This window comes from Mus caroli, chromosome 18 (genome assembly GCF_900094665.2).
Source record: "Mus caroli chromosome 18, CAROLI_EIJ_v1.1, whole genome shotgun sequence".
In the NCBI taxonomy this organism is placed as follows: domain Eukaryota; kingdom Metazoa; phylum Chordata; class Mammalia; order Rodentia; family Muridae; genus Mus; species Mus caroli.
The window spans coordinates 29,346,501-29,366,563 of NC_034587.1; the positions used below are offsets into that span (position 1 = coordinate 29,346,501).

Here is a 20,063-nt window from a genome sequence, read left to right on the forward strand (position 1 = left end):
AAGAAACCCTGTCTCACAAATAAGGTGGTTGATGCCTGTACTGGTTTAGTTTGTATCGACTTGTCACAAGCTAGAGTCATTTGGGAAAAGGGAACCTGAGTTGAGAAAATGTCTCCACCAGATTGGCCTGTGGTGTATTTTCTAAATTGGTGATTAATGTGAGAGGGCCTGATCCACTGTGAGTGGAGTCACCCTTGGGCTGCGTGTATAAGAAAGCAGATTGGGGCTGGGGAGACAGCACAGAGGATAAGAGCACTGGCTGCTCTTCCAGAGGACTTGGGCTCAGTTCCCAGTACCCACATGGCAGCTCACAACTGTCTGTAACTTCAGTCCCTGACACCCTCACACAGACACACGTGGAGGCAAAATACCAATGCACGCAAAATAAAAATAGACTATTAAAGAAGAAAAAGAAAGAAAGAAAGTTCAGCAAGTCATGAAGAGCAAGCTAATAAGCTACACCCCTCCATGGCCTCTGCATCAGCTCTGCCTCCAGGTTCTTGCTCTGACTTCCCAGAGTGATGGACTGTGAGATGAAAACATAAACTGAAATAAATCCTTTTCTCAGCTGCTGTCGGTGGATGCCTTTAATCTCAGCACTCAGGGAGCAGAGACAGGAGGCTTTCTGTGAGTTTGAAGTCAACCTGGTCTACAGAGAAAATTCCAGGACAGCCAGGGCTACACACAGAAACCTTGTCTCAAACAAAGTAAAACAAACAAACAAACAAACAAAACAGCAACAACAAAACCTCCTTATCTCCAAATTGCTTTTAGTCATAGTGTTTTATCACAGCAATAGAAGCCCTAAGACAGTGCCTGATGAACATCATCAGAAGTTGTTCTCTGGCCTACACACACACACATACATACACACACACACACACACACACACACACACACACACACACACACACACACACTTTAAGTGGGACTTGCTTATACCAGTCTGGATGCTGCCCCAATAAAGGCAGCAATTCAACACTTCTCCGTCATAGTGGAAGGAAGACATGAATCTACTTAGAGGCATAGACTCTTGAGTTCTGCCTGGCCTGTCTTCCTCTGGATGAATATAAACAGCTGGATGGTGGGAGAGGGAGCTAAGGTCTGAGGCTAGTCTGACTGACAGGAATCTGGGCATGGTGCTTAGCTTCTGTCTCCAAGACTCCAGAGGGTACTTTCAACCTGAAGTACTAGGGGAGATAACACCCTTTAAGTAGACAAGCCCATGGACAGATTGGTAAGGGTCACTGTGGTTAACATTGGGTGAATAGCCAGCTGTTATTGATTGAGAATGTCCTGAGAGCCTGGAGTTTCTTATTTAATCTCCACAACAATGTATATGATGGGAGGGATTGGCTCTGATTTAAAGAGGGGATATTGCTTGGTGGTGGTGGTGGCACAAGCCTTTAATTCCAGCCACTTAGACAGAGGCATGTGGATCTCTATGAGTTTGAAGTCATCCTGGTCTACAGAGTGAGTTCTAAGAGAGAGAAGAAAGACACTGGTCCTCAACCTAGGCCTCTCCTCTACAATTCACAGCAGGAAGCTGCAGCCACTCAGATGCCTTCTGGTCAGAGACACCCACCGGATGTAAGCCTCAGCCTAGGCAGGCAGTGTGGCCACTTGCAGGAATTCTTAAGAGCAAGGGAGTTTTCCCGGCTTGAGGAATAAGAGTCGTCCAACTGCTGTCTATAGTAACTTTTATAAAACAACCTCAATATATAGAATTGCACCTTATTTCAAATATGCCCACATTATGCTCACAACTGTCCCTAACTCCAGTTCTAGTTCCAGTTCCAGTTCTGGCCTTGATGGGCATCAAGCTTTCATTCATGTGGTGAATGCATATACACATGCAGTCAAAACATTCATACACATAAAATAAAATAATTTAAAAACTATGTAAGTTGGACAACAATAAAGGAAGATATACAATATCAAACTCTATCATCAGTGTACACATATGTGACACCCCCACACTTGGACACACATGGATATATACACTAACATAACCAATATCTCCCTATTCCCTATGACATCGTTTTTAGTTGTTTTGTCTTCGCAAATCATATTTCCTAGTTTGGAAAGCCCCCGTGTTTCTGGCTCTTTGGGGAGGTGAATTCTATAGATCAGTGTATCATAGGCTTCCTTTTGTCCCCACCACGTGTGGAGAAAGCTCCTGCAGGTCTGACTCTTCAGTGCCAACATTTGAAATAGTCGATGCCTTTTGATAAGTGTGGCTTTTAGGTGGAAGATGTGCTATACCATCTGCTCCTAAACTAGTTGCATCTTTTCTGAGAAACACAAAAAACTTTCTATCGAAAGATTAACTGAGACAGGACTACTTGATTTTGAGAAAGTGCCATGTTGTAAACCCCTATGTAAGTTTCTAGCTTCTAGTTCCCAATTTTGTTTTTGTTTTTGTTTTTCCAAGACAGGGTTTCTCTGTATGTGTAGCCCTGGCTGTTCTGGAACTCACTCTGTAGACCAGGCTGGCCTCAAACTCAGAAATCTGCCTGCCTCTGCCTCTGCCTCCCGAGTGCTGGGATTAAAGGCGTGCGCCACCATGCCTGGCTCCAAATGTAAGTTTTGATTCTCCTGAGCTTCACCTCTCCGAATGTCAGCTTTGGCCCATCCTGTTAAGGACGTGAGGCCAAAGTCTGACCAACAAGAGCACAGCGTGGGATCCTGAAATCGTCAAGTCCCCGTAGAATCCCATCGGGTGTGCTCACTGCCAGAGCTTGTTCCTGCAGACTGCCCTTCTACAGATGTGATGTCTTAAAGATACTTTGGGTCATGTGGGCATTCTCATGACCACAGCTTCATTTCTAACATCCTATAGACAAGAATAAGTCTGACTTTATGGAAGATAACAAGTAATGAGGCCCAGAGGAGCCCTGAACCTGGCTGAGCACACACAGCTGACGATAGATGGACTGAGGAGCTAGATGTGAGTGTGTGGAAGTCAGTCTCAGGTGAGTGTGCAGGTCACTGAGCTGCCACCAATTCACACCGGTGTCTGTAAAGAGGGGACAAGCAGCAGCTATAATGCTGGCCATGCCCTGGGTGTCAACTCTAGGTGTCAAACTCAGCCCCTCGGAACTCCCCCTCCCCAACCCTAGCACACACACACACACACACACACACACACACACACACACACACACCAGTCTCTCCTAGTTACCAGTGGCTTCTTGTACTCGTTGGGTTTGATGCAGCGGACAAAGTAGGGCTGGCAGTTGGTCAGGATTCTCATCAGCTGGTCCAGAGACTGCTTGAACTGGCTTGCGAGGGTGACGGGGCGCTTGGTGGAGTCTGATGACTGCAAAGAAGCAGCAAGGGGGCATAAGGGGATCTGTGCCTGGGGACCATGCCACAGTGAGGGCTGCCACTCAGGACACATGTGTACACTTCCCCTCCGTCCTTCCTCCTCCCATCTTCTTTCTTTTCTTTCCTTCCCTCCTTCTCTTCCTCCCTTCCCTCCTGTTTATTTCTTCCCTCTTTCCCCCTTTTCTCTATTCCCCTCTTTTCCTACTCCCCTCTCTCCCTCCTTCCCTCTGTATTTCTCTCCTTCTCTCCCCTTCATTCCAGGACAAGCTACATGCTGGGATGTTGCATGCTTAGGACTCCTAGAGAGCAAAGGGTCTCCTTGGTCAGATCTGTGGCCCTGTGCCTTGGAGTGAGGGTGGCAGGTGAGTACCCACCTTGAAGAGCTGGCTTCCTGCCTTCACCTGGCAGATGGTGCCGTGCCCCAGCTTAGTCTGTGATGAGTCCACGTTAAATATCTCCTTCAGAAACTTGTTTTTCGAGGAGTGAATCAGGATTAGGATATCTGTGCTCAGCACGTCTCGATTCTTCTCCAGAAAGCCTGTGGGGACATCAGGGCTATCCTTCAGGCCAGCTCAGCTATGCCCTCTATCCCTTGAATAAATCGAGCTTGCCTAGAGGGTTTCCAGAATGTCCCACTGAAGCATACTGTCTAGCTCCCACTGGGACAGAGCTTCTGTCCCATCCATCACTAAGTCACTTCTGACCTCTGAACTCTCAACCCCTGGGGCTGGAGAGACAGCACAGAGGTTGAGAGCACTGGCTGCATCCCCACGTAGCACTGTGGTCTCAATGAATACATTATGCTGTTTCTGTGGTCTTGGGCATTCAGATAGGGTTGAAACTCTTCCAACGGAAAGACCTAGCCTTCAGAAATGAAGGAGGCCAGTGTTTTGAACTGAATCATATCCACCTGAATTAATTTGCTGGGGTCCTTGGTTCCAGTATGTATAGATCCAGAATGGATCGCCTGTGTTTGAAGAGGAGGCTTCATGTGCCTGTGTATGTGCATGCTTGTTTAAGGGCGGTACCCATTTGTACCTGTATATGTGGAGGTCAAAGAACACTCCTCAGGGGATGTCCACTTTTTTTTTTTTGACAGGGTCACTCATTAGCCTGGAGGTCACCAAATAGGCTAAGCTGCTATCCAGTGAGCCCAAGGGTCTGCTTGTTTCTGCCTCCCCAGTGCTAGGGTTACAGGGGGGCACACTAAGTCCAGCATTTTTTTTCTTAAATGCGATTTTTGAGGATGGACTTCAGTCATCATATTTGCATAGAAATCACTTTATTAACTGAGCTACCACCTCGGCCTGAGAGGAGACGCTTAATGATTAACATAAAATGTAGTCAAGATAGTGGGCCTTGACCCAGTATGGCCGGTGTCATTAAAAGAAGATATCAGTATATGGATACACCAAGAGAGGACTGTGTGCGGTCACAAGGACAGATGGCTACCTATGAGCCATGAGCACATGAAGTCATGGGTACAACAGAGTACCCCAGATGAAAACAAGACCCTTTAGCATTTTTGTTTGTTGCTTTATGGTTTATGTTTTGCTTTTTGCTTTGTTTTGTTGAGGCCAGGTCTCGTATAGCTCCCGAATTGCTTTATAGCTCCCGAATTGCTTTGTAGCCAAGGATGATCTTGAATGTCTAATCCCCCTGCTTCCACCTCCTGACTGCTGGGATTACAGGCATGTATCACTGTGACTGGTTTACTAGTACTGGGGATAAAATGCCAGGGCTTCATTTGCAAGGCAAACACTCTGAGCTAAATACCCAAGCCTGTTTCTAAAAATGTGTGTGTGCGTGCATGTGTGTGTGTGTTTGTGTGTGTGCTAGAGAGAGTGTGTGTGCACTCCTGTGTGAGAGTGTAGGCATGAGCATGCTATGGTGCCTGTGTGGTGGTCAGTGGACAGCCCTTCTGTCTCATTTGAGGCTGGATCTTTTGCTATTCAGAACTGTGCACACCAGGCTAGTTGTTCTTTGAACATCCAATGATTCCCCTGTCTGTTTCCCATTTCCCCACAGCAGTGCTGAGACAGTGGATGTGAGATGTGTCTGGTTTTCATGAATTTTGGGTGTTCTAAATTAGATCCTCATGCTCAGAGAAAGAAGTTTCCTGAATCTTAGCATCCTTTTAAGTTTCATGTCACTTACAGAAGCAAGCATGAAAACAAAGGAACAAACAAAACCTCACTCTTGAACACACACAGGGGTGTGGGGGATGGGTTCAGTGTCCTCTTTGGGTTCTGGGACTATGGTTGCTAATATTGGTTATTAACTTGACTATATCTGGAATCAACTAAACTCCAAGCAGCTAGCCATGCCCGTAGGGAATTTTGCTTAATAGGATCATTTTGAAGTGGAACGATCCGCCCTAAATCTGGATCATTTGAAGTCAGAAGACCCACCCTATCCAGACCACACCTTCTGGTGGCAAATAAAACAACAACAACAACAACAACAACAACAGGAAAACCAAAGACTTGGGACATAGCTCAGTGGGAAGGAACGCTTGCACCGTGTGTCAGGCCCTGAGCTCCATCCACAGCCACCAAAGCAAACATGAAAAGATGGTCCCCTCGGCATGAGAAAAGTTTTACGAACTATATATCTGAGGAGGTACTTACAGTCAGAATATAGAAAGTATTATTATAGGCCAGAGAGACGGCTAAGCAGGAAAAGACACTCGCTGCCAAGTCTGATAGCCTGAGTTCCATCCCCAGGCCCCCGCACTGTGAGAGGAGAGGACAGACTCCTGCAAGTCAGCCTCTGACATCACAAGCTCAAGAGGATGCAGAAAGGTTGGTACTCTGACACACACCTATTAGGAGTGTAAAATAGCACAGCTACTTTAAGAGTTTGGTGGGGGCCCCACATGTGCCCCTGTACATGACCTAGCTAGATATATGCTGAGCGAACTGAAATCTATGTCCACATAAAGATGGCCGGCCACAGCTGTGTTATATAAAATAGCTGTAGAAACAATTCAAACACCCATCAATTGAAGAGAGAAACAAAATATTCTTCTGCAATACAAAGGAACAGAGAGGTCTGGGGAGATGACAGGAAAGAGCTCAGAGAGCAAGTGGGGGACTTGGGTTTGATCCCCGGCAACTACATTAATACAGACCAACCTCAGAGTATAGCTAGGCGTGGTGGTGCACGCCTTTAATCCCAGCACTTGGGAGGCAGGGGCAGGCAGATTTCTGTACATTTGAGATCAGCCTGGTCTACAGAGTGAGTTCCAAAACAACAAGGCTACACGGAGAAACCCTGTCTCAAAAACAAACAAAGACCCCAAAGCCCAAAAAACAAACACCTTAGAGTAAGTGAAAGAAACCAGCCACAGAGAGCATACATGACATATGCAATGGTTAGTGTTTTACCATTTGACAGAATTTAGAATCACCTGGTAGACTGGCCAGCCTGTGGGGGATTATCTATGCTACATTAACTGAAGCAGAAAGACCCACCCACAGTGGGTGGCGCCTCCCCTGGCTCAGGTCCTGGACTGTGTAAGCAGGGAAAGGAGGCTGAGCAGCAGTCTGCTTCATCCTCAGTTCCCTGGCTTCCTCCTTCCTGTGGGATCCTGAGTTGGCTCCTGGTAGGTCAGACACAGAGCTATGCTCACCTTCTGCCTGGTAGTATACATCTCCCGCAAAGTGTGCGATCCCAAATCGGGTGTCATGGATGCTCCTGGGGCTCAGGAAGGACTTGTTGTTGGCATGGATACTGTTCAGTTTCTGCAGCATAGTGACATCTGTCCCCTGGAAGAACCCAGATGCTCTATGGGCTGAGGCCCCAGAGTCGTGAGGAGGTCAGGAGGCCAACCCACAAGAGACAAAGGAAGCTGGGCTCAGGATGACTGATAACTCACTACTAATGGACGGCTAACTCACACTGGCTGGTGACTTGTGGTAGTAAAGGCTCGGGAACAGAGACTAGGGGCTACTCCTTTGCCAGCCCTCCCACTCAACCCACTGGAAAACTGTCCAGGTCTTTAGCAGTCTGGGAAGCCTTCCTGTAGGAGTTGTGCTGAGCAGGAGGGTCTGGTTAGTCTGGGCCTTGTTAGGCAGAGGTTTTGACAACCTTGTGCAAGTTATCAAGTTTACCCACCACACCCAGCAACATGGAGTTGCTTGACCTCTGAGGAGAGACTCGGAATGTAGGTTGTATTCAGAAGGTGGTGATGACACATGCCTGCGGGAAGCGGCTCTCCTCATCTAGGAGAGAGATGATGCTCATGGGCTTGAGGGCCAGCATGTCCAGGATGGGCTGGTTGTCGGTGTAGTGGATGTAGTTCCAGGTGATGTTCTCAGACAGGTACTCTTCCTGCTCCATAGTGAACACGTGCTTCACGAAGAATTGCTGAAGGTGCTCGTTGGCGAAGTTGATGCAGAGTTGCTCAAAGCTATAGAATCAACAGCACCACCATCTCAGGGTGGACCAGGGTCCACTGGGTACCACTGCTGCTCCATCCGGGAGCCCTGGAGTCAGGAGGCATCTTTGCCCTTTTGCTCTGACTCCGGGGGACTCTGGCGTCCTGGCTCCGACCCTAAAGGCTCCTTCACCTCCCCACTGGCCACCTGTTGCCTTTGACTCTGCCCTGGATAGCACCTGCCCAGATTTGGCTCCCTGCCTACCTCATTTCCTTCCTCTGCCTTTATCATGGTGGTATCTGGTAGAATGCCCAGTCTACTTCTAATAGCTCTGGGACACTGGATCTGAGACGTTCTGCCTGAGCTCACTCAAAGGCTATAAATGGTCCATAAAACCCTTAGCTGAGTCAATGCTACTGACTTCTGTTTTCGCCCGACCCCGTGTGGCAAGTCGTCCTAGAGCAGGAACAGAGTCGGTGGTTCAGTGCGGTGAGTAATGCTAGGAGCCACGCCTGGCTCTTGGGTGTGGCTTTGAGTTACAGAGACTTCTTTGGGCACTGGGGTGTTAGATGCACTTAGGCTGTATTTGCAGAAGGTCCAGACTCACTTGTAGACACCCCAGCATTATGAGAGGGTAAAGTCCTTGATCCAACCCCAGTGGCCAGGTTAGGGTGAGGGAAAGAGACAGATACTCTCAAGCTTGGTCAGAATCACTGCTCATCTTTGCACGTGTGTGTGTGTGTGTGTGTGTGTGCTCGCATGCGTGCGTGGGTACACATGCATGTGCATGCATGTACACAAGCATGTACAGAGGTACACTTACTTGTATATGTGTGTACATATGTGGAATCAACCTTGGATATTGGTCCTTGATGTCATCCAGCTTTGATTTTTGAGACTGAGTCTCCTCACCAATTCAGCTAGCCTCACTAGCCACTGGGCCACTGTGTTTACTTCCCCCGTACCTGTGTTATGAGCACGTGCCACCATGCCCAGCTTTCCCCATGATCTCTGAAGAAGGAAGCTTGAGCTTGCATGGCAAGCTCATTACTGGCTGAACTTCCATCTTCCATCTTCAGAAATAATGTAGGTTGAGATTTTCATACCTATTGTTCTGGAAGTTTTCAAAGCCGAATATGTCCAGGAGACCGATGGCCCTCCGCACATTTTGGGGATCTTGGGCTTGGGGAGTGAAGATCGCAGCATTGATTTTCTTGACAATCCACTGGAAGAGGCGCCCATAGATGCCCTGGGGAGACACAGGTAGACGCTTTAGTGTCTAAAGCAGAGGAAGAAGGCATTTCCTGTGCAGGTTCACCCAGGAAGGGGGCATGCAGACTGGCAACACTGATCTCCCAAGGGATGTTATCCCCAAAGCTGGGACTTGCCACCCAGCTGGGCTCCGCCCTGCTCTGTGGATTTGTACCTTGACAAAGGCATCCCTCCGGTCTGTAGCCTGGGCAATGTTCACGGGCCTGGAGACAAACTCTCCAAGGACAGGGATTGTGTGTTTGATCAAACAGTCTCGGAGAGCCTCGTGCTGCACCTGGGAAGAGAGTGGGTCTGTACTGCGCCTGTGCAGCAGAGCCTGGCTTGGGACTCACACCTGTCACTCTCATGACCAAAGACGACTTAATGGTGAGAAATACTTTGGACCACAACCAGGCCCATGATGGTCACAACCTTGGTATCACAAGTGCTTTGTACAATGTTTATGGAGCAAGTTCAGTTGGTGAATCTGAACATGCCGCTCTCCTGGACTGGGAAACAGCCAGTGCTGGGAGAGCTCTGAGGCCAAACTTTGTTATGCCCTGGCTGAGAACCCCACTCTCCCACTGGAGGCTGAAAACCAAAAGAAGCAAGGGAAGGATGGAGGGGAGTGGGTCCTCCCCACCATGCAGAGAAGACAAAGCTGGTTCCAACCAAAGTTTTGGAGCCCCCGCTGTAGTTTGAATGTGTGTCTCTGAGTTTCTATGTTGAACACATTACCTCCAAATTTATGCATCCATGATGTTTGGAAGTGGGACTTTAGGACATGACTGGTTTTGTGAGGATTTCGTTTGCTTTCTGGGACCTTCTATGCTGAGTCACAGACTAATTTGGACCAGAGAAAGCACAACTCATGTGGGATAATACAAAATGGATATTCTGATGGGTGTGGGGTTTGGAGCCCAAAAGGAGACTGTAGGGTGTGGGTGGGTTATGTGGGAGATGCTGAGACAGAGCCACTGAAAGGTGGGGAAGGTACGGAAAGAGAAGGGAGACACATACACTAAAGCACCCTGGTCACCTCAATTGTTTGGGCTCACCCTTTCCCAGCCTTGGTGCCTACCCTCAGGAGCCCGCAGAATGCAGATAGGCTCAGAGCTGGGAGAGTGTGGGAGACACATGTGGGGAACTGGATGGGGCTATGAGAGCCATGTTTATGGCTCTGTCAGCCCAAGCCCTCAAGGTCTTAGCCACGAGAATCTGAACTAGCAAAGACAAGGATCCAATACCTCTAGCAACTTCATTGCCAAGGGGAAGGCTGGAGTTTCCATCACATCAGAGGAATCCAGGTTCTCAAAGACTGCAGCTGGGGAGAGAAGCAGTAGTCTTGAGAGAGAAATCTGATGTGATGGACAGAGGGCCCAGGAAGGTTGGGGTTCTTGGCAGCCCTGTGCCTGTGCCTTAGCAAATACTGTGCTCAGGAGAGGACAGCACCTGTCCAGGGACCTTCTCCAGGAGAGCAAATCTCCCCACTGACCAGCAGTCAGTCACTGAAACAGGGCCTGGTCCCCTGGGTTTGGCTAGGACAGGACCCTGGAACTGTGGGCTTAGTGGCGGGGACACTGAGTTTAGACACTGAGCAGACTGCAGTTGAGAGCCTGACTGGGGTCTGTTCTGAGGGAGGAGAGATTTGCTGCTTGCTTTGACTCACCATACTGTCTTTAGCAGCACAGACATTTGTGTACTTATGCAGTCATATGCTGTATTAATGGAGACTGGAAGCTGCAGTCTCCTGACTACATCTCTACTTCCAGTTCTGCCTCTGTGAGTCTCTGTCTACCTCAGGAATGGCTGTCTAATAGGGACAGAAGGCATTTTGTCTTAGCTTTAAAAGCTGTGGGAACTAAGGATGAATCATAGTGATAGAATACTTGCCTAGTGTGCATAAGAATCTGGGTTCACTCCCAAGCATCTCACACACACACACACACACACACACACACACACAGAGAGAGATTCATGAAAACCACTTCTTTGCTATTTCATTATCTTTTCAATTGCCTCATTATGTCCTTATATGGCACTTAGGAGGTGTGTGTGTGTGTGTGTGTGTGCACATGTTCAGCACGTGGCTTCCTTGATCACTCTTACCTTATATTTTGTGTTTATGTGTATGCACATGTATGTAGTGTACATGCATGTGTACATGTACTAATGTGGGAGGGTGTGAATTTACACATGCATGCAAGTAAGTATGAAGGCCAGACATTGGTGTTGAATATCTTTCACTAAGAGCTCTAGGTTCTGCCTGTCATGGCCAACACACCCCCGCCCCTGCCATCACTGGAATTACAAACACACAAACGTTTTGTGCACACACGGGCACATATATACACACTGGCTTGTGTGGCAAACATTTTACTGACTGGGCCGTTCATCTCTCCAGCCCTCAGGCCACGTCAAAGTTCCATGTTGGCATGATCTCTCTGTCTGTGATCTGAACCTGGCACATCTTCCCTCAACCATGCCACGTTCACTTGTTTATCATTGTTCCTGTTTGCTTCAGGCTATGTGCTGAATTCATGTTTTAAAAACCATTACAAACAATGATTACCAATCTATCCATATTTTCCTCCAGAGAGGACTGTCAGTGATGGTCCAGTGTCTCAGGACGCCGCTCACCAGGACCCTTTCATCTTCATGGCACTTTGATTTCTTACAAACTGGTTTGAGAGGTTCATGAGTGGGTTTGTACACTTTGGTTCACCCTGACCATGAGTGGGTAACCCTCTGGAGTCCCAGATAACCATGGAGTGACTCACCTGATTCTTTTCTAACAGTGGTTTTCAATCTTCCTAATGCTACAGCCCCTTAATACAGTTCCTCATGTTGTGCTGACCCCCAAGAATAAAATTACTTCATTGCTATTTTGTAACTGTAATTTTCCTACAGTATTGAATCATAATGTGGAGACTGGAGGTTAATGTTGGAGGTCTTCCTTAACCATTCTTCATTTTATTTTTCTAAGACAGACTGTCACTGTACTGGGGCTCACTGTTTCAGCTACGCTGGCCTGTCAGTGAGGTCCAGGACCTTGCTGGCTCTGCCTACCTACCACTGGGGTGGCAGGCACCCCTGGTTTTTGTGTGGATCCTGGGGATTCAAGCTCAGTTCCTTATGCTTGCATGGCAAGCACCTTACTGATAGCTGTCTCCTCAGCCCATCGCCTCTCTCTTTTCCTGCAGAGGCCCTGTGCTTTCATGTCTCACCCTCAAACCTCTGAGGACTGCAAAATCATAGCCACATTTTTAGGATATATTTTCCCAAAACTGGGTTGGATCACAAGATCCTTTTGGCACAGGATCTAGAGACTTCTTTCTCCTGCTGTCCCCATCCCTCCAGTCTTCCTTCCCAGGGGTGTTATCGAGACAAACGTTACCCATGAACCCCACATTCCCCAGGTGGAGGATGGCTGCCAGCAGCTTGCTGATGTCCCAGTTCTCTGAGTCTGAGAACTGGAGGATCTTCATGGCCGAGCGGACATGTGCGTAGTCCTTGGCATCGCTGAGCCCCTCATAGGATGTGCAGCTTCCCTGCAGGAACAGGACACTCCAGCTAAGAGAGAGCTACCCCAGATCTCACCGTGCCCCATCCAGGAGCCAGCAAGGCCAAGATGGCTCAAGACCTTAGTTAAAGTTCCCGGAAAAGTCACCATCTGAGCTCTGGGTGGATTCAGGAGGGCAACATCCATGTATTCAAGCTGAGCAAACAAATTAAGGGATTTCCAGAGGCAAACTGACATGGAGAATAAGTGCCTGGCATTTGATTTCAACTATTGAAACAACGGACCTCAAGAACCTAGAATGTCCCCAGGAATTTCCTCCTAGGAGAAGAAGACCTAGTGGCAGCCAGAGGGAGAGACTGTCTCCCATCAGAGATTTCCCACAGTTCTAACATCTCGTCACACTACCTCTCAGGAGGACTGAAGCCAAGACAAGGCTGCTTAGTTATGCATAGCTCTTGCCTTCCATTGGAACCTATATTTCCTGTCAGGACCCCAAGTATAGACAGGCCTGGGGGATGCTTGACTTTTTGTGCCTTTTCCCAATAAAATAAACTCCCGCTGACCGCTGAATACATTCCCTTTCTCTGCTTGGCCCATGGTCTCTTGTCTGTTTAATTAGCTCATTGAAGATGGTGACTGAGACCAGCTTGTCAGAGCTGCTTAGGCCCAGGCTCTGACCCTGACAGCTCTGGTGGCACCACAGCTAAAGCATACCTGGGCTTTGCCAGCAGCACTGGGTGACCATGAGTGAATCCCTTCTCTGGGCCTCTGTTTGTCTCCATCCATCTTGAGCCTGCCTGGCTTGTCTCTAGAGAATACTGTGAGCTCATTCCTGTAAGAAGCACTTCTCAAGGCTGACTACATAGCAAGACCTGTGCTCCTTGCTACAAGTTATGAACTAATGGCTTGCAATTCTTCACAGATACTGTATATCTAAGAGGGGCAGGTAAGAGGCCAATGACCCTTAACTATTACCAGTGCTGAGACCAATCAGACCAAAGCTAGCCCTACTGGGAGATAGGGAGAGGTCCCCACAGAAACTGTCTAAGCTGGACCTTCACAGGGCAAAGTGTGGTGAGACAGAGTTGGAAGGTGGGATCCAAGGGCTGCTGCAAGGAAGGTCAGATCTTTGAGAAGTGTGAAGCTATGTCAAAGGTCTTGAACTTAGAGTGACTAATTGCTGTCAGAGGGTTTGCTCTGTGAGATGATTGATAGACCAGAGGTCAAAGCTGAACACAGGGACAACCCAAAAGAAAACTACTGCCACATTCTAGGAAAGGACTGGTGAAGACTGAGGTAGTGACCATAGGTAATGTAGGAAATTGATCCAGGGGTAGAATATGTCACCCCTTATTAATCAATGCATGCCCATATCTTCTTGAATCTCAATGTCCTGGAAAGGAGGAATGAGGGAGGGCAAAGCTCATGTTCTGAGAGCTTGGAGTCTGGGTTAACCTACAAGGATGGATTCGAGAGTCTGTGGATTACCACCTGTCACCTGTTGCACTGGAAGACTCTTGTAGGTCTGAAGGGATTTAGAAGATGCTGTACGTAGAAAATGACCAGAGCCTTAGCTTAGGACTCCAGGAGTACAAGGAACAGAAGGTAAATAGAAAGAAGACCATAAAGATGGTCATAAAATTATTTCCAAACAGGAAGGAAAGGGGACCTAGTACTCACTCAGGGCCCAGCTAGAGAAGTATCCCAGCAGCCAAGAATGAGGTCTGAGCATGTGCCAGACCTCTTTTTCCTCCCTTTTTTCCTGAGGAGCAGGTTGGGAAGAGAAATAGAGGAGCTCACCATGGTCAGGTAATGGTACTCAGAGGGCATGCCCAAACTCAGCATTTGCTTCTCTTCCGGGCTCATCCCCATCAGCATGCAGTAGAAGATGTGGTAGTTGCGTTCCTCTGCAGCCTGGGAGAAAAGGCATCCAAAGGGATGTGTGAGCAAGGCCCTCAGAACCTCTCCAGTTTCAGCCTGAAGAATTCACAGCCCTGTGTGGCTGTGGCATTTACCCAAGGACCAGCCTGTACCCCTAGGTGGCCTTTGTTCTAAGAAGCAGAGGATTCTGGGTACCATGAACCAAGAGGCTAGGTTTATCCTGACCTCACTTCCTAGCCCAGGAAGCCATACAGAGCTCTGCAACTCATTGTCTCACGGAATTGATAGTCACTCAGTGGCCATCTAGAGAGCCAATGGCCATAGGCTTGTGCAGACTCGGGGTTTGTAAATACTATTTATAACCACATCCTCACTGTGAAAATTTAGACTGTCGTCAACTTCTGTTGTCCTAAGGTAAGCTTTCTTTCCACCCTGTCTCTCCACCTCCTCAAAATCTCTGCTTCCCACTCCACAGAAGCCCTTCAAGGTTTGTGTTTCTTCCAGACCTTAAATTCACTTATATAACGTATCTATAGTTACAGCTTGGTTTATGAGTGTGTTCTTGTGTGTGAAAGTATGCATGTACAAGCAAGAATGCAGAGTGCATAGGACAATCTTGGATGTGGTTCTTGGAAATTTACCTTGCTTTTTGAGACAGAGTATTGACCTAGAATCAGAAAAGTAGGGCAGGCTGACTGGCCAGCAAACCCCAGGGATCCCCCTGTCTCTGCCTCCCCAGTCCTGAGCCATGGCCCTCCATACTGTTCTCCAAGTCCCTCTGCCATAGCCCCCAAAGCACCTTAACTTAGATTTGTTTTAGCCAGGCCTCAAAGTTAATTCCAGAGGAGGTGAGGCATGGTAGGCACCAAAGAATAAAGAAAAATATGTGGGTGAACAGAGAATTGGAAATTCAAAGTTACCTGCAGCTATATAGCAAGAAGAGAGAGAGAGAGTCAGGTGGTAAAGTACTTGCCATGCAAGCACAGGATATGAGTTCAAATCCCCACTATTCATGTAAAGAGCTGGATATGATGGTATACACCTGTAGCCCTAGTGCTGGAGAGACAGAAATTGGATCCCCGGGGCTTGCTAGCCAGCAAGTTTTGTTGAATCATTAACCTCAAGATACAGTGGGTGACCCTGTATCCAAAAATAAGGTGGAGAATGATCAAGGAACACACCTAACACTGGCCACCAGCTGTCACACAAATGTGCACACATGTGTATCTGCACACACACACAAACATGTATGCATGTATGCCCACACGTGCTTTTATACAAATTGTATGGACAAGAAATTCAAAGCTGAGAAAATTCAATTGCTTCCTTAGCAGCAATACTGAGAAGCACATGGAGTTTGGGGACAGAGGCAGGAGGATGACAGTGAGGAAGTCCCAGGGTGACGGGGGTAGGGAGTAGTCTCACCTGCCGGCAGACTCTGGACTTCTCCAGGAGGAAGTGCTCAATGCTTGCGCCCTCAATCACCCCGCTAGAGTTGAAGTGGATGTCAATGTACTTCCCAAAGCGACTGGAGTTGTCATTGCGGATGGTCTTGGCATTGCCAAAGGCTGAGGGTAAAAGGGAGATTTCACAACAGGAGCAGAAGGGAGAAAACTTCCATTTACTTAAGGGTCATCTTGCTAGGTTCTCAGAGGAGGTGGATGAACGGTTCACGAATCAACAGTGAGGTGGCCATTCTTTCAGGAAAGTAGTTCATTGGAAGAGTTATTAGTGCTTTGGACAGACAGACAGACAGCCTGTAGATAGACAGCATGTCTGAAGCTGAGGAGAGTTCAGGTCCGTGTGGCAGAGCGGGGTTCCTTCTTAGAGGTCTCAGAGGAAGGGGGAGGTTTCTTCCCACGTAGCTGAGGAGTAGCCTGTACTTGGGGGAGGACTGAGGGTGTGGAATAAGTGAGGAAGAGGAGCATCTCTAGTTGAGGTGTGCCATTATACCAGTAGCCGCCCTGGGGTCTATGTCCTGAGTTGGCAAACTCCCCTGGGGAGTTGACAGTGGAATCCAGGCAACTGGGGGAGTTGGTTAGAAAGTTAGACACTCACAGCCAGGCTTTTGATAGGAGAGTTGGTATTTCATTTTCAGCAGTGTGAGAAACGGGTTGTTTCAGGTAAATGTAGCTTTAAAAGCCCCTGGTCTTAAAACCTGACAGTGGAGAGCATGCAGTTGAAGGTGAGGAAGGTTGTCTTGGTAGCCATGGTAGGGAAGAGACAGCAGTGTACAGGAAAGCTAGAAGTCAGAAGACAGGGCCCCTGTAGAGTAGGAATCTAGCCAAGTGTAGACCCAGGAGAAGAGGAGAGAAGGCTAGCCAAAATGGTGGTAGGCTAGGGGACTTACAGCTGGGAATGCTAGGCTCAGAATTTGAGATCGCCTCAAAGGAGGAGGGAGGGAGGCTTCTGAGGGCCAACAGAGCCATGTGTTTCTCAAGTGGTCAGCCCACATAGCCTAAATAGACCATGCTGTATACACACACACACACACACACACACACAGAGAGAGAGAGAGAGAGAGAGAGAGAGAGAGAGAGAGAGAGAGAGAGAGAGGAGACCATGAATTTAAGGCAGAGTTGAGGGGACACAGAAGAAATTGGAAGAGGGAGAGGAGAAGGGTGGAAATGTTGTAAATACAGTATTCTTGAAGAAATGCAGGGGGTGGGGGAGGAAAAGAAAAAAGAAAAAGAAGATGCCTCGTGTGATGAGGTAGAGGTGGGATGGGAAGCGTGATTGACAAGGGCTGACTCCACCCCAGAAAGGGCAGATGGATACAAAAGGAGACATGTGGTTGTAGCAATCGACCCAACCTATCTTTTGTAAAGCTGTTACTGCAGGCTTCTCAGCAGCCCACAGAAATGTGAAAGCTGACCAAATGAAAATGGCATCACTCATGTCAAGCCTTTAGCAGTCACAGTGACAAAGCAGGAACACGGGGAGGGCTCTCATGCACGTGTGCCTATGATGGGTAGGCAGAAACAGGAAGATCCCTGGGGCTTGTTGGCCAGCCAGGCTAGCCAGTCAGTGAGCTTCAGATTCAGTGAGAGACCCCCTATGAGAAATCAAGGTGGAGGCTGAAGGGATGGCTCAGCAGTTAGGAGCACCGGCTGCTTCAGGACCAGAGCTTGGTTCCCAGCACACGTTTGTTGGCTCACAACACCAAGCCCACTTGGTGAAGTTCCAAGTCAGTGTCTCAAACCAAAGGCAGAATGCACCCAAGGTTAACTTCTGACCTTCACATGCGTATACATACATGTGCATGTGTACATACATCTGCACACACATGATCACGTACCCATAAGATAAGTAAAATAACAACACAGAGATGAGGGAAGAAAAAAAAGATTATCTGTTCAGCAGCTACTGGACCTGGGGCCAAGGTAACAGATGCCTGGACCACCTCGACCAGGGACTAAAGCTCAGGGTGGGGGAACCTGACTCAACTCTTCTGAGGGGAAGTCTGGCCCACAGCCTGTCATTAGGTGAGCTCACTACAGAGTCTCTCCCTGTAGTCAGTAAGACAGGGACAGCAAGGTACTGACCGGTGCAAGGCATCCAGCTTGACACCCCCCACCCAACCCCCTTGCCCAATTCTGGGTCCTCTCTTCTCTTCTCAAACTATCCAGTCAGCATCTGAGTCTGAATGCTTGCTCTGTCTGCTCCTGCTTCTTCTTTGTCTCCTCGAGGGCTCCTATTGCAGTCTTAACCACATGTGGCCCAGAAACAACTTCTCAGAAACACACAGGCATTTCTCAAACTGGTTTGATCTTGGAACCCTATTTTTTGTTTGTTTGGGTTTGCTTTTTGTTTTGGTTTGGTTTGGTTTTTGGTTTTCTGAGACAAGGTTTCTCTATGGTTGTCATGGAACTCTCTCTGTAGACCAGGCTGGCCTTGAACTCATAGAGGCCTGCCCACCTCTGCTCCATGAGTGCTGGGATTAAAAGGATGCTATTACTGCCCCACTTGGAACCCTATCTTTAAAGGAATACTGTTGGGTTTTCCCATTCAGTGTGTGTATTTGTGTGTGTGTGCGCACGCGCACGCCTGCACCCGTGCCCTCATGAAGGCCTGAAATCAACCTCAGCTGTCATTCTTCATCCACCTTGTGTTTTTGAAACAGGGTATCTCACTGGGTTCTGAGGCTCGCCAGTTAGGCTGGGCTGGCCGGCCATTGAGCCCCAGAGATCTACCTGCCTCTGCTTCTCCTGTGCTAGAATTACAACAGCCACCATGCCTGGTTTTTACATGGGTGCTGGGGACTGAATTTAGGTCCACATGGTTATATGGTAAGCATTTTCCCAATTAAGCTACCTCTACAGCCTCTCCCTTCATGCTACCTGGGGATCACACACTCCTGTTCAGCCCAGCCTTGTTTGAAGTTTATGACTTGTGCCACGGCTACACGTGGCTACCCATGGCCACCATGTGTGGGGAGGACCACTCATGTCCAAGTCCTCAGGATCACAGCTTACCTTCCAGGATGGGGTTGGCCTCCAGGACCTGTTGCTCAATCCACGAATGCTGGCCACTGACCGTGGCGAGGAACTGAAGGATAAGCTTGGTGGTCTCAGTCTTCCCGGCCCCAGACTCGCCACTGCAGGAGAGTTCAGGGAAATGAGGCCTCAGACAGAGACTTACCACTATCTAGAGCTTCTCCACTCTCTATAAAATGACCTCTGTGCTCCCAACTCCCACCCACTGTGTACCCTGGGCCATGCTAACATGAATACACTTTCCCATGAAGAAATTCCACAATGCCTTTGCCCTGAAGTCCCCTGAGCATCTCGGACTATCTATCTATGATACAGGCATGTCTGCATGTGTTCCAGAATAACTATAATGTAGCTCAATACATTTGGAGAAGACAATGTCAAAATGTTGAGCATCCCTGGTAGAAATTATTGCATTGTCTTTTCTTTCCTGCTAGGCTGAAAGACTCTTGGCACAGTATGATCTGGGTTATCCCTGGGCTACCTGTCAGAACAGGAAAGGTGACTCAGTGTCTTTCTGATGAAAGTGTGGCTCCTGGGCCAGTGTTATCTGTATCTGGACAGAACTCTAGCATCCCAGGTTCCCTTAGCTTCACCCAATCAGAATCTGTGTATAACCTGGAATGTTTAGAGTCACCAAAGAGGTAAGCCTCTGGATATGTCTGTAAGATTATCTAGATTGGGTTACTTGAAGTGGGAAGGCACACCCTAAATATGGTTGGCACATTTCCACAGACTGGGGTCCTGGACAGAATAAAAAGGTACAGTCAAGCTTAGCACGAGCCTTCATCTCTCAGCTTCCCGACTGAGCTGCAGTGTGAGCGGCTGCTGCATACCCTGCCTCTGTGTCATCCCCACTGTGAAGATCCTGCCAGTCCTTTCCTTGTTTACTGCTCTGTTGGCTACTTGCTTACTGTCCTGGAGAGCCAGCTGCTACGTGGCTTCAATGTTCACTCCAAGGTCAAGTTGAGCTGGGCATACTGCACCTAATTCTTAAAGCACCTTTAATTCTTGCTCTCGGGAGGCAGAGAGGGTGATCTCCAAGAGTTTAAGTCCAGCCTGTTCTACATAGCAGGTTCCAAACCAGTCAGAGCTGTGAGAGACATAGCTCTCAAAAACATAGTAATGAAACCAAAATAAACAATACCAAAATTGCACACACACAGACACACACAGACACACAGACACAGACACACACACACA

General features: G+C 48.2%; 1 protein-coding gene across 1 annotated transcript in view; it reads right to left on the reverse strand.

Annotated features, from left to right (window-relative positions):
- Myo7b (myosin VIIB) overlaps positions 1-20,063 on the reverse strand; it is a 77,857-nt gene that overhangs the window by 31,742 nt on the left and 26,052 nt on the right. The window contains exons 6-16 of the mRNA XM_021150276.2: positions 18,843-18,964; positions 15,793-15,935; positions 14,287-14,400; positions 12,361-12,514; positions 10,211-10,287; positions 9,139-9,258; positions 8,819-8,961; positions 7,534-7,744; positions 6,965-7,100; positions 3,705-3,868; positions 3,185-3,322 (exon numbers count right to left, since the gene is read on the reverse strand). Coding sequence (XP_021005935.1) covers positions 3,185-3,322; positions 3,705-3,868; positions 6,965-7,100; positions 7,534-7,744; positions 8,819-8,961; positions 9,139-9,258; positions 10,211-10,287; positions 12,361-12,514; positions 14,287-14,400; positions 15,793-15,935; positions 18,843-18,964 — 1,522 coding nt within the window. The remainder of the gene's footprint in view (positions 1-3,184; positions 3,323-3,704; positions 3,869-6,964; positions 7,101-7,533; positions 7,745-8,818; positions 8,962-9,138; positions 9,259-10,210; positions 10,288-12,360; positions 12,515-14,286; positions 14,401-15,792; positions 15,936-18,842; positions 18,965-20,063) is intronic.